The sequence below is a fragment of the Mandrillus leucophaeus genome, unplaced genomic scaffold (assembly GCF_000951045.1).
Source record: "Mandrillus leucophaeus isolate KB7577 unplaced genomic scaffold, Mleu.le_1.0 Scaffold918, whole genome shotgun sequence".
NCBI lineage: Eukaryota > Metazoa > Chordata > Mammalia > Primates > Cercopithecidae > Mandrillus > Mandrillus leucophaeus.
The window spans coordinates 303,691-316,968 of NW_012110008.1; the positions used below are offsets into that span (position 1 = coordinate 303,691).

The 13,278-nt window shown below is 36.0% G+C and overlaps 1 protein-coding gene across 1 annotated transcript in view; it reads right to left on the reverse strand.

Moving 5' to 3' along the window:
- ABCC9 (ATP-binding cassette, sub-family C (CFTR/MRP), member 9) overlaps positions 1-13,278 on the reverse strand; it is a 145,992-nt gene that overhangs the window by 81,015 nt on the left and 51,699 nt on the right. The window contains exons 17-19 of the mRNA XM_011969874.1: positions 12,274-12,381; positions 5,098-5,170; positions 2,034-2,139 (exon numbers count right to left, since the gene is read on the reverse strand). Coding sequence (XP_011825264.1) covers positions 2,034-2,139; positions 5,098-5,170; positions 12,274-12,381 — 287 coding nt within the window. The remainder of the gene's footprint in view (positions 1-2,033; positions 2,140-5,097; positions 5,171-12,273; positions 12,382-13,278) is intronic.

Sequence of the window (13,278 nt, forward strand, 5' to 3'; positions counted from 1 at the left end):
CCTCACGTTTTCTTCTTTGCTTAGCTTTCATGAAATTCAGAGAGAAATTTGTGGCCCATATGTTATAATTATACAGGACTTCAGTACATGCATTTCTGTCTATTACAACTTCAGATGATTATTTAAATAATATTTTAAAAATTTATTTACCTTTATCTTTCAAACTCCACTATACTATGTTATTTTAAATAAAACAATACAAAACTTTATGAAACAAGACATGATATAAATCATATACATGCTTAGGAAAGCAAGAAAATAAATAAGTAGGTTATAAAGAATATTTTCTGCATCCTCACATCATTTCTGTATTCATTAACACATGATAATTATGAATGACAATATTGGGGGTCAATTTAGCTCAAGTGGAGCTGGGGCCTGGAAAGTTAAATTACACTTGGAACAGGCCAGATTAGGAGATCTTCCTGGTAGTATGAAAATAAAATCTCAAGCCTTTTCTGTCACTGTCATTCTTTCTCTCTGTTTTAATGATGGTAAATCAGGATAAAAACAAAACCCAAATAACTTAATTATAACTGTACAAGCCACACAATATAATTAAATCCAGTGGGATCTGCTTCTTCATCCAAGATGGAAGTGGCTTCATCCAAGTGGCTAGGGGAACATCATCTAGTGCCTGAGGTTAGTTACTGACACCGTCTGCTGCCTGAGGACAGTGGCAGGGGAAACCTTGTCTACTGCCATGAAGCAAACTGAAGTAGCAATGTTTTACTGAGCTCTCTGCTGGAGGTGCACTAAACAGTTGCAAGGTTACTATCTGCTAGATTTGCTCAACAGGGATAAAATGTACACTCGACAATTCAGTCTTCTTCTTTTGCCAATGACATTGAAAACAGGATTTACACTTCTGCTAATTTCAGCCTGAATTTCACAACCTAGAATTTTTTTCTTAATTGGAGTTTAAAATATAATATACTCCTAAAAAGCCATAGTCTTCTCATTCTTGAGAGATGTCTGTGTATGTAAACAGCAAACTCAGCCACAGTGGAATTCATGATAGTAGGTACAAAATGATATGAAAGAACATCTGTGGGTTTCCCAACCTCAACACAATTGATATTTGGGACAAGAGAATCCCTTGGTATGGGGGCTGTCTTGTGCACTGTAGGATGTTTAGCAGCATCCCTGCCCTCTATCCACCAGACCAGTAGCAACCCAATGCTTCAGTGTAAAACCAAAAATGTCTCCAGATATTGCCAAATGTCCCCGGGGGCAAAAATCACACCTGTTTGAGAACCACTGGTCTGTAGCCTAATTTCTTAGATCAGCTGTAGCCAATTTATTCATAAACTACTTATGAGGAGTCTACTAAGTAGGCCAAACTAAATAAGCATAACTTACTCTTTGTTAACCAATTATGTAACATTTTTCTGAATCACTTTATTACCACAATGTGCTTTGACCACCATTCAAATATCTAGAAGAAACATCATTTTGGAAGCGATCATTCAAATGTCTGGAAGATGCACTTTATTTTCCATGTCATTAGAATTGCACAATATACTAATCAAATCTATTCATATCTCCAACTATATACTTCTAGTATCTAGTTTAAGTATAAGGATAAATAGTTGATTTTCATTTCTTATACAGATTTTGGAAAAGATCATTTGATATTTCTTCTCTGAACATTGAACCTTTAAGGCACTGTTTCTATTTAAGCTTTATAAATAATGTAAATTTTCCATAACTTATTTTATTATTGAGTAAACTTTTAAGTTATTTCTTTAAGCATTACCCACTTAAATTAAAAATCTATCTTTACAATCCCATCCTTACTTTTGTCTCAGCAATATAGTAGTTTATATTATTATAAACAACTTTTGTAATAAATAGTTTTGTAACTTTTTATTTATGACTTTGAAGGTTTCCACCAATTTTTTTTTAAAGCTGTGCTTATTTCTGAGTGGTCTTCAGAGTTAGAACATGTAAATGTATTTGTCTAAGTTCTTTCCTTGAAAGATTATCAGATGGATGACATAGCAATGGAAGCCAACTTAAAATATACATACTTGCTCCAGTGAACTTTTCCTTCCAACGTCTGCATCTCACCAAGGATGGCAAGGAGAAGAGAGGACTTCCCACATCCTACTTGGCCCACAATCATGGTTAACTGACCTAAGAAAGCAAAACAAAGGATAACTACAGAATGAGATGGATTCTTAGTGAAATAAAATCAAAACACATTTAGAAAAAGCTAATGTTTTACAATCAATGGCCCAGTTTTGATCTCCAGCAATAAGGTATTCTAAACAGCTCCTTTCTCTGACACTTCTTTTTGGAAAAGGAAAAAAATATATATATAATGATTTATTATTTTAAAAACTAAGAGAATGGCTGATATCAGTAAAGAGAGCAATGAAATAATTGCCTAGATCATCAAGATTAGTTTTAACTTTAATATTCAATTCATTCAGAATATAAAGGACAGTTTTGACTAAAATAAATAATTGAGATAAAAATGATTTGGGTGAATTTATTAAGGCACTCTCTTCTCCAATTTCTCTTTGAAGAAGAGAGTGTCTTTGCATGTATAATAGAAAAATCTATGTCTTTGCATTTATGATAGAAAAATCTATTTCTAATGAACATCAGGCCAGGTCAAAAAAATTTCTATTCAATTACAGAGACATTTTAAGGAAAAATTATTGGGTTTATTCCTAAATATTTTATTCCTTTTGATGCCATCGTGGATAGTATTGTTTTCTTAATTTGAGATCATTTGTTGTTAGCATATAAGTACTTGGAAATAAAATTAACCAGGAAGGTGAAAAACATATACACTGAAAACTATGACATTGGTGAAATTAACACAAACAAAACAATGAAAAGACATCTGGGCTTAGGGACTAGAAGAATTAATATTGTTAAAATGTCCATACTACCCAAAGCAATCTACAGATTCAATGTAATCCTTATCAAAATCCCAATGGCATTTTTTACAGAAATAGAAAAATCAATTCCAAAATTCATATGGAAGCAGTAGACCCCAAATAGCCAAAGCTATCTTAAGAAAGCAGAACAAAGCTGGAAGTATCACACTTTTTGCTTGCAAAATATATTACAAACCTACAGTATTCAAAACAGTATGGTACTTGCATAAAGACACATGCATATATCAATGGAACAGAAGAGAGAGACCATAAATAAACCCATACATATGCAATCAACTGGTCTTCAGCAAGTGGTTTCAACAAACTGGATATCTACATACAAAAGAATAAAATTGGCCTATACTACACCATACACAAAAATAAACTCAAAATGGATTAAAAACTTAAATGTCAGACCTGAAACTATAAAAATCCTTAAAGAAAAAATAGAGAAAATGCTTCTTGGCATTGAACTTGGCAGTGATTTCTTGGATTTCACACCAAAGCACAGGCAATAAAACCAAAAATAGATAAGTAGAAGCACATCAAACTAAAGAGCTTCTGCACAGCAAAGGAAACAACAGAATGAAAAGGAGACCTATGGAATGAGAGAATATATTTGCAAACTATCTGTCTGATAAGAGATTAATATCCAAAATATAAAATAGTAAAAAAAACAAAACAAAAACAAAAACGGAAACAGAAACAAAACAATTGAATTAAAAAATGGACAAAGAACCTGAATAGAGATATTTCTCCAAGTAAGACACACAAATGGCCACCAGGTATATATTAAATGGCATTCAACAACACTAATCATCAGGGAAATGCAAATCACAACCATAATGAGATATCACCTCACACCTGTTAGAATGGCTGTAACAACAACAAAAAAGAAAGATAACAAGTGTTAGTGAGGATGTGGAGAAACTGGAACCCTTACACACTGTTGCTGGCAATGTAGAATTGTGCAGCCAACAATGGAAAACAGCATGGAGGTTCCTCGAAAAACTAAAAATAGAATTGTCATATGATCCAGCAATCCCGCTTCTGGGTATTATGCAAGAGAATCAGAATTAGGGTCTCAAAGAAATATCTGCTCCCCCATCTTCATTGTAGCATCATTCACAATAGCCAAGATATTGAAACAACCCAAATGTCCATTGACAGATGAATGAATAAAGAAAATGTGGTATATACATGCAATGGGATATTATTCAGTCTTATAAAAAGAAGGAAATCCTGCCATTCACAACAACATGGATGAACCTAGAGGACATTATGCTAAATGAAATAAGCAAGCCATAGATTCCACTTATATGAGGTATCTAAAATTTTGACTATTTTAGGTATTTTAATTAATTTAGTCAAAAGTTTAGACACTTCTTTTCACAGAAGCAGAAAATAGAATTGTGGGTTCCAGGAGATGGGGGAAAGGGAAAATGGGAAATTGTTGTTCAATAGTTATTTTTGGATTTTAGTTATGTGGGATGAATAAGTTCTAGAAATCTGCTGGTTAATATAGTATGTACAATTAACAACATAGCCCTGTGTACTTTAAAATGTGTTAAGAGGATAAATCTCATGTTAAGTGTTCTTCCCACAAAAAATAAAGTAAAAACAGAAGAAAATAAACACTAGAAGAAAAGAAGAACATAAGGAAATTTTTGGTAGCGATTGCATATTGAACACCTTTATTGTGGTGATGTTTTTCACACGTATATACATATGCCCAAACTCATCAAAATGTAAGCATTAAATATATGCAATTTTTGTGGATCAATTAAACGTCAATAAAACTTTTAAAAAATATTAAATATAATTATTGGATATGTAAGTTTTAAGTATCTTGAAAACTTCCTCAGTATTTCTCAGAAATAGAAAATAAGTTTCTCATATACTCTTTCTTTAAAGTGTTTCTCAAACAAAAAGTGAAATCAACCACCCCACTGTTTAAATTGCCCAAATCAGCAAATGAACAGTAAATAATTGTCCAAAGGTATAGACCCATGGTGAAAGGCAGGTCTTATCATTTCCAGCCATTCCCACAGTGACACAGTGGCTCACAAGCAGAATGGTGCAAATAGGTAGCCATAAATAATATTTATGTCTTTAAAGTCTCTCTTTGTTAGGCTCAATTATCTTGGAAAACTATGGTTATGGTCATGAACAATTACAAATATGCATAACAAATGACTCTTACCTGTTGGAATTCGAATGTCTATATTGGATAATGTGGCTAAACCACTGCCCCATGAAAAGTATCCATTTGTGACCTACAAAATAAAAATATAGAAATTAAATTATATGTGTGGTATCAATGAATAATTCTAATTAAAATAAAAATTTGTAAGTGCTAAAAGACTCAACCCAAGGTAGAACACACAATGGTGAAATTCTGATTTAGAGTTATGGTTATTTAGTGGTGTAAATGAAAAATTAAAGAGAATGAAAGTGAAAGGAGGGTCTTTCAATTTGCGATATTATGAAGAATGCTAAAAATCTCTGAAAATTTGGGATTACCGGATTATTTACATATGGACATTCTTAAAAGACAATTGTCCCAAACACTTTCCAGTGAAATCCCTACATTAATTATTTTCTTACTGCCAGACAATTCCCCAAATCCTAGTGATTAAAATAAAGAAGAGAAATAACCACAGATTATTCCAGCAAAATGACTTCATTAACTGAGGAGGAAAACTGTAATTAATGAGTTTCCTGAACTGTGTAGGCCAACTATTCACTGAAGTTAAAAAAAAGAGTAAAGAATAATAAAAGAAGTGAGGCAATATTGCTTGTGTTATAAATGTCAGCAATCAGCAAAAATCACAATACCTTCTATTCATCCTACAGAATCTATTTGTTTTAACAAGCTTCAAGTGGACTTAATACTTTTACCAGTTATAAAAATAGGAAATAAAACAATAACGGAACCCAAGAATTAGAAGGATGAAGTAGACATAGATGATGGGAGGAAGGGCTCCTAAAAATCAGGAGAAATTAAAGATACACTTTGCTCATAAACTAATATCTTATTTCAAAACCATAAATGAAATTTCTAAGCACACTATTGTTTAGGAATTTTGCAGAACGGATTTGTGATATCTCAATTATAACTACATATAACCCTAAAAACTCTTCATAAAATGAACAACTTAGAGAGTGAAAAACTCTGCTTGAAAAGGCTAGATTATGTTTGTCCATGCAGGTTTTCTCTAGCTTATAATACACATGGCACAACATTTAGTAATAGCCATAACATAGCTAAGCATGAAATTAGTCATGGAAGGAGGGTCTCACGGAAGGGCTGGATTAGAATTGCTGATTGCTTTGTAAATATGGCTGATCATCCTCATTCTGTGTGAGGCACAGGGTTAGGTTGGCATAGATCACAAAGAAGGCATAATGCATCCTCCCTACTCTCTTGAAGCTTGCAGTCAGTTGAGTAAGTAAACCATGGAAAGAAGTGAGTACAAGACACTACATTATGGGCTAAGTACCAAATAGAGGGGACACACAGACACTAAGTACAATAGCAGCTCATAAAGAAAATCATTTACATCTGGGATGAGTCAGAAAACTTTTTGGAAAAAGAGGCCTTTTAACTAGTTTTGTAAAATATACTGAATGTCATTGAAAGCATTTGTAGGTAAAGAACTATAGTGAGAATAGGCCGAAGATCAAAAAACTATAAAATATGTCAGAGGAAATGATGAATAGAGCTAGCTGGGGCAGAGCTGGCTGGGGCTGTCATTATGGTTAAATGACAAAGGGCATGCAAAGAAATGAAACAGCCTCAGAGGCTGAAGATTCCATTTTCTCTCCCAGAGTAGGTGAGGAGGCTAAAAGAGGCACAAAAATAGATGCTTGTGGACAAGGGCCAGCATGAAACTGAGAGGGACCCTACATGACACCCTGGATGTTCTCAGTGAATTGGGAGCTAAGGTGATCTGGAGAAAGAGGAGGCAAAAGGGGAGAGAAGGAGGTGGCAATAGAGTGGTGACAGTTGCATAGCTACTGTAGGTTTGGAAAATAATGCTGCTAAGAGACATGTAAAAGGATGGCAGATAGCTACTGGGGGAGGGGAGTCAGCTGAGACTGGAGATAATAAATCTGTGACCATGCTGGCCTGTATCGCTGTGTCACCTTCTCCATAGCACTTAGCAGCCTGGTTATAGATGTGTAGATGGCGTGAGGTTGGATTCCTGCAGAAAGGTACTAAAGGACTGGGAGAAAAAGAAGGGGCTCAAGATATTGAAGGTTTCAATAGTGTTAAAAAAAAAAAACAATGACCATGAAATTAAAGGCCTGAGAAAACTTGAGTACCAGGATTTTGTTGTCAGTGACTGACTAGTCTAATAGAGCAAGATAGAGGGGATGCAGTTCCAGGTGGTGACCAAGTGTGAATACAGATTATATGAGTGTGGCAGTAAATTATACCTGTGATATCAATGAACAATTTCTAATTAAAATAAAAATGTGTAAGCGCTAAAAGACTCAACCCAAGGTAGAACACACAATGGTGAAATTCTGATTTAGAGTTATGGCTATTTAGTGGTGTAAATGAAAAATTAAAGAGAATGAAAGTGAAAGGAGGGACTTTCAATTCGTGCTATTATGAAGAATGCTAAAATTCCTTTAGTACCTTTCTGCAGCAATCCAACCTCATGCCTTCTACACATGTAAAACCAGGCTGCTGAGTGCTATGGAGAAGGTGACACAGCTATCCAGGTGAGGTGCAAAGGAATGACGGTAGATTAGGGGATTTTCAGGCTGGGATACTGGATAGACTGTGCCCCTGGAAGTATAAATCCTAACCATGTGTGGCACATACAAAGATAGAACGGTGGACTAGGAAACATACTCACATCTACAGAGAAGGTGGAAGAGTGATTACGAGGTCCTCTGATAATAGATGTGAGAGCAGGCAGAAAATACCATAGCTTTATGAGTGTGACAGGGGAAGGTCATGGTCTGAAAGTAGCAGGAAAGAACTAGAAGAATGAAATATCACCTTCTGATTTGGTGCTACATTGAACTAAAAGAAGGAACAACATCCACACAAGAAAGACAGAAGAGCAGGAAAGTTAAAGTTAAATTCTCCTGCTACCATTTACACTTTCATTCCCTCCCACCTTTTACAAAATGCACTAAATTCCCCACCAGCAGGGTTAAAATCCTGACTTCCCCAACTAGATGTCTGAACTTGGAAAATCAGCTAATATGTAAATCAGTCTTTGCAAAGCATCTTGTAAGGATAGGTACAATGATGAACATCATAGCAGGGTTTCTGATAGAGGAAAGATGGAGGCAAGCTCAGTGTACATCACTAGGGGATAAGTAAAATGCAGTGACACAGTCTACAGGATACAATGGTGCACTTAGCAGAAACAAACGATCAAGAAAACATTTAAGTAAATTGAGAGCACATACACACTTATGACAACACTACATATTTTACAAAGATATGAGCATGCCTAAGCATATCAAGCACATTAGAGCTGGTTCTATAATGATGGGGTTAGGGGGTACGTATATTGGAGATGAGGTGACTTTGATAGGAAGAAGTATCAGGGATACAGGGAAAGAATGAATTAAAATTTAAAAGCAGGAGCCAGATAGACACAAAATGTCACCTAGTATATGATTCCATTTATATGAAATATCCAGAATAGGCAAATCCATTGGTTGCTGCCCAGGGCAAGGGGAGTGGGAAATGGGAAACAATTGCTTAATGGGTTTGAGATTTCCTCTTGGGGTGATGAAACAGTTTTGGAACTAGGTAAATGTTGCACAACATTGTGAATGTACTAAATGCCACTGGACTGTTCACTTTAAAATGGTTGTCTGCTAAGTGAATTTCACCTCAATGAAAAGAATGTGTTTTTAAATGTAAAGGTAGGGCACAGACAGACCATTGTCCATTTTCTCCTTCTGAAAATAAGTAATAACGATGAACAAAATTTGGTTTGTAAAAAATCTCACCAAAAGAAGCAGTTAGGAAATGCCAAGTCAAAATATACGGAAAAAATACAAATTCAAAAGTGTGAACCCCAGACCACCTAAGCCTCTTTTCCCCAAGGGGCCAAGTATAGCTAAGAGGGAAAACAAAAACAAAAACAAAAACAAAAACAAAAAAACAGTTACAAAGACTTGTTCTAAAAGGTATCAATGTTCATTAGAAAGCTATAGTAATCATTACAGCGGGATACTGAACAGACAAATAAATCTGAGAAAAATCAATAAAGGCTATCAACTGATTCGCACACATATAGATCCTTGATGTGTAACTGACATCACACTGAAGATCAGCAGGGACAGTGATCAATATATGGGGCTAGGCAACTAGATATCACACTTGAAAACATTAAATCAGACCTTACTGATTTACTACTAAATTTGGGAAAATGACTACTACTAAATGTACTACTGCTACATTTATGATTTACTAATAAATTATTCATCACTGATTTACCTACTAAATCACATCCCTACTTCATACTAAACACAAAAATTGATTTTATGTATATTAAAGAAATAAAGGTAAAAAGTGTAGCTTCAAAGCTTTTAGGAGCTCGTATAGAACGTCATCATGGCCTCTGGGTAGGAAAAGTTTTCTTAAATAAGACCAAACACCAAAGCATTAACCATAAAGGAAAAGTTGTATACTAGACTATATTAAAATTAAGAACTTCTGCTCAGTGAAAGATATCATAGAGCGGAAAGCCAAGCCACATAGAGTGGGAGAAGAATTTTGCAACGTATTTGACTGTCAAAGTAGTACCAAGAATTTTTTTTTTTTTTCTTTTTTGAGACGGAGTCTCGCTCTGTCCTCCAGGCTGGAGGGCAGTGGTGCGATCTCGGTTCACTGCAAGCTCTGCCTCCCGGGTTCATGCCATTTCCCTGCCTCCCTGCCTCGGCCTCCCGAGTAGCTGGGACTACAGGTGTCTGCCACCACGCCCGGCTAATTTATTGCATTGTTAGTACAGACGGGTTTCACCATATCAGCCAGGATGGTCTCGATCTCCTGACCTCGCGACCCACCCACCTCGGTCTCCCAAAGTGCTGGAATCACAGGCATGAGCCACGATGCCTGGCCAAGAATTTTTAAAGAAGAGAAGGACAAACAACCTGGTAATTCACAAAAGAGAAATCCAAACCCAAACCCCAATGGCCATTTTCATAAATATATCTTATATCGAAAATTGTTTGACCTCATTTGTAATCAGAAAAATGCAAATAAAAACCACAGCAAGATACAGTTGCATCTCTCCCAGCACATAACACTTGGCAAAAAAGTATTTTTAGTGAAGTATTTTTTTAGTGAAGATGTAGAACAACTGGAACTCTCAGTCACTTCTGGTGAAAGTGTAAATTGGCACCATCACTTTGGAAAGCAGTTTGCCATTATCTAGGAAGGCTGAGGAAGCACATACCATATAACTCAGCAACTGTTCACAATACCCCCAAACTGAAAAACACCCAACAGCCCATCAAAAGTAGAACAGATAATTAACTTCTGGTATATTTATACAATAGAACAATTTATACAATAGAACAGCAATGAGAGTGAATGAATTGCGGTTACAGCAGTATGGATGAATTACACATACACAATATTGAGCAAAAGAAGCAACACACACCCATACACACATATTTAAACTTTTAAGAAACTAAAAATATGTTTTTAGGGATGCGTGTATAGCAAGAATAATCAAGGAAATGATGACTGTAAGAGTCGGGGTGGCAATTATATCCCAGGGGAAATATGTAAGAAGACAGCAGATACATGTGTTGCTGCATTTTCGGAGGGAGCTGCTGATATAAATACGTACTTCTCTGAAGTATATAGTATTTCACAATAAAAATATTTCAAAAAATAAATACATTACTACCAACTTGTGAGCTTTCGCCATAAATAAAAAAATTAATTTGAGCTTGAAAGTGAGCCTGAAACTGCGGAGGCCATTCAGAAGCACAGCAAAGTCAGAGCCATTGATAAGCAGCTATTTTTCTAATGCATGAATGGTCAATTTTGGGAAAAAAAATCATAATAGTCTCTCTTTTTTCTTTCAAAATGAAAATTAATGAAACACATGGAAAAGACATATTTTTAGATTCCTACTATAGTGAACAGAAAATGTCAATTAAAAACTGGCCCTGTTTTCTATTCACCAATACATTAGTTGTTATCTGGGCATTGTGGGGAAACAACAGCATAGAGGATTCTTTCCAATCTCTCATTCCTTATCTTTTCATAGCCCCTAGTTTCCACTCTGCCTGACCATTATAATTGCCTAGGAACACCACACACACACACACACACACACACACACACACACTTTTTTTTAAAGCTTTGTAGGTGATTCTAACGCATAACCAAAGTCAAGAATCACTAGAACCCTCTTTAAAATTCCTACGTGACATATCCTTTTAACCCCAAAACCACCACACTAAAATGGCATGTCCACCTCAAGATGGGCAAACCATGGCTCAGTGAGGCATAGTAATGTGCCCAAACATCACGCATCAAGTTAGTGGAAAAGGGAGGGCTAGCACTAGCTTGTTCCATTCAATCACAGGTTTGTTCCGATTATGAAGTGGCTATTGTGGGAAGGTATTGTGTCAGGTGTCAAGGAGAGAGAGACCTAAACATAGCTCTTGGCTCTACTATACACCCCATACTGAGCCTCTCCGTCTCTCTGACTGGCCTAGGCTGTGCAGAGGAATTGGATATCCTCCAACAGCCAATGCAGCCAGTTTGCTAAGTTTCCAGGACTCTGGCAGCTCCCATGGATGGAGGCCCTTGACTGCTGCTGGCAGCTATTCTAGTTCCTGCACAACACTGACCACGCCCTCTTATCCCCAACTCTAGGTTGCCTGTTCTGCCTTAACTTAAGCGCAATGCCTGGGGAGAGTCCAAATAGCCAAGTTTGAAATGAGATCAAGGGCAGTACTGGGAAACTGGTGAATGCATACACTAGTCTGAGTCTCCCCTGATTGAAAACAATGACTATCTAATTTATATTCCTAAAATACGAATGTATAATGTTGGTATTCTCCAGGAATCAATTTATTTGGCTGATAAACATAGGAATACCAGAAAAAAATACATGCAACACTAGCTTCTAAAGCAGATTCAGAAGAAAGGCACATTCTCTGGTTATTGAAATGTGCTGCTGGAGCAAAAATTGTGGCTGGGAGATGAGGAAGAACTGACAACTAAAACTCAGATATTTTTAAAAATGTTGTTAGGGTTAATGACAACTGTAAAAAGAATTTAAAGGCACAATTTAGGACACTTTCACAGAACTTCGCCATAAAGTAGTAACATAAATGTATCTATTCATGTAAGAATCCAGGAAATAAAAATAACCTTTATTGCGATGTCCTCTGTTTCTGTGGGACGTAGACGCCGTGTTGATTGCTCATAGCTGTCCAGGTGATATCTTCCAGGCTGTTTCCTGTTTATAGTTTTTGGCTGCTGCATTCCAAAAGGAAAAGAACACAAGTTGGAGCTTTATTAAAAAAATGAGGTTTTACCGAACGATTTACTCACATTGCTAACTAAGTTCCAAGAAAAAGAAACAAGTGGATGTCATATTTTAATTATTTCAATGACTCCTTCATAAAAAAAAAGAAAAATTCTTAAGTTATAGTTAAATCTCATTCACATGCCTCTTAAGAAAATATGAAAATAGGATACTTGCAAATGATGGAAGTTAAAGTACAGAGTCCCATAATCTTTCTCCAGTGATATGGATGGATTATCTTTCTCCAGTGGTATGGATAAGCTTTTTGGATAATCTTTCTCCAGTGATATGGATAGATTATGCCCAGGCAATAAAAACAACTGTGTGGTGTTAAAAGGTGATCAGATTAACTCAGGTCAAACTAGAATCCATTTGTTAGACAATCATACGGTTTGGCTGTCGTGGGAGGGACCCAGTGGGAGGTAATTGAATCATGGATGGGAATGCCTTTTCCCGTGTTGTTCTCGTGATAGTGAATAAGTCTCAGGAGATCTGATGGTTTTAAATAGGGGAGTTCCCCTGCACACACTCTCATGTCTGCCACCATATAAGATGTGCCTTTGCTTCTTCTTTGCCTTCCACCATGATTGTGAGGCCTCCCCAGTCATGTAGAACTGTGAGTCCATTAAACCTTTTTCCTTTATAAATTACCCAGTCTCAGGTATGTCTTTATTAGCAGTGTAAGAATAGACTAATACAGCTATCAGGCTTGTAAATGTTCCACCAGTACATTATTGATTATTCTCTGAATCATGAGGAGTTTTAATCTGATACACTCTCAAAAATCAGATTGAGCTGCACAGCACCCAGCATCTGCTATGGATTGACAAAAGCATAAAGATCTAGAA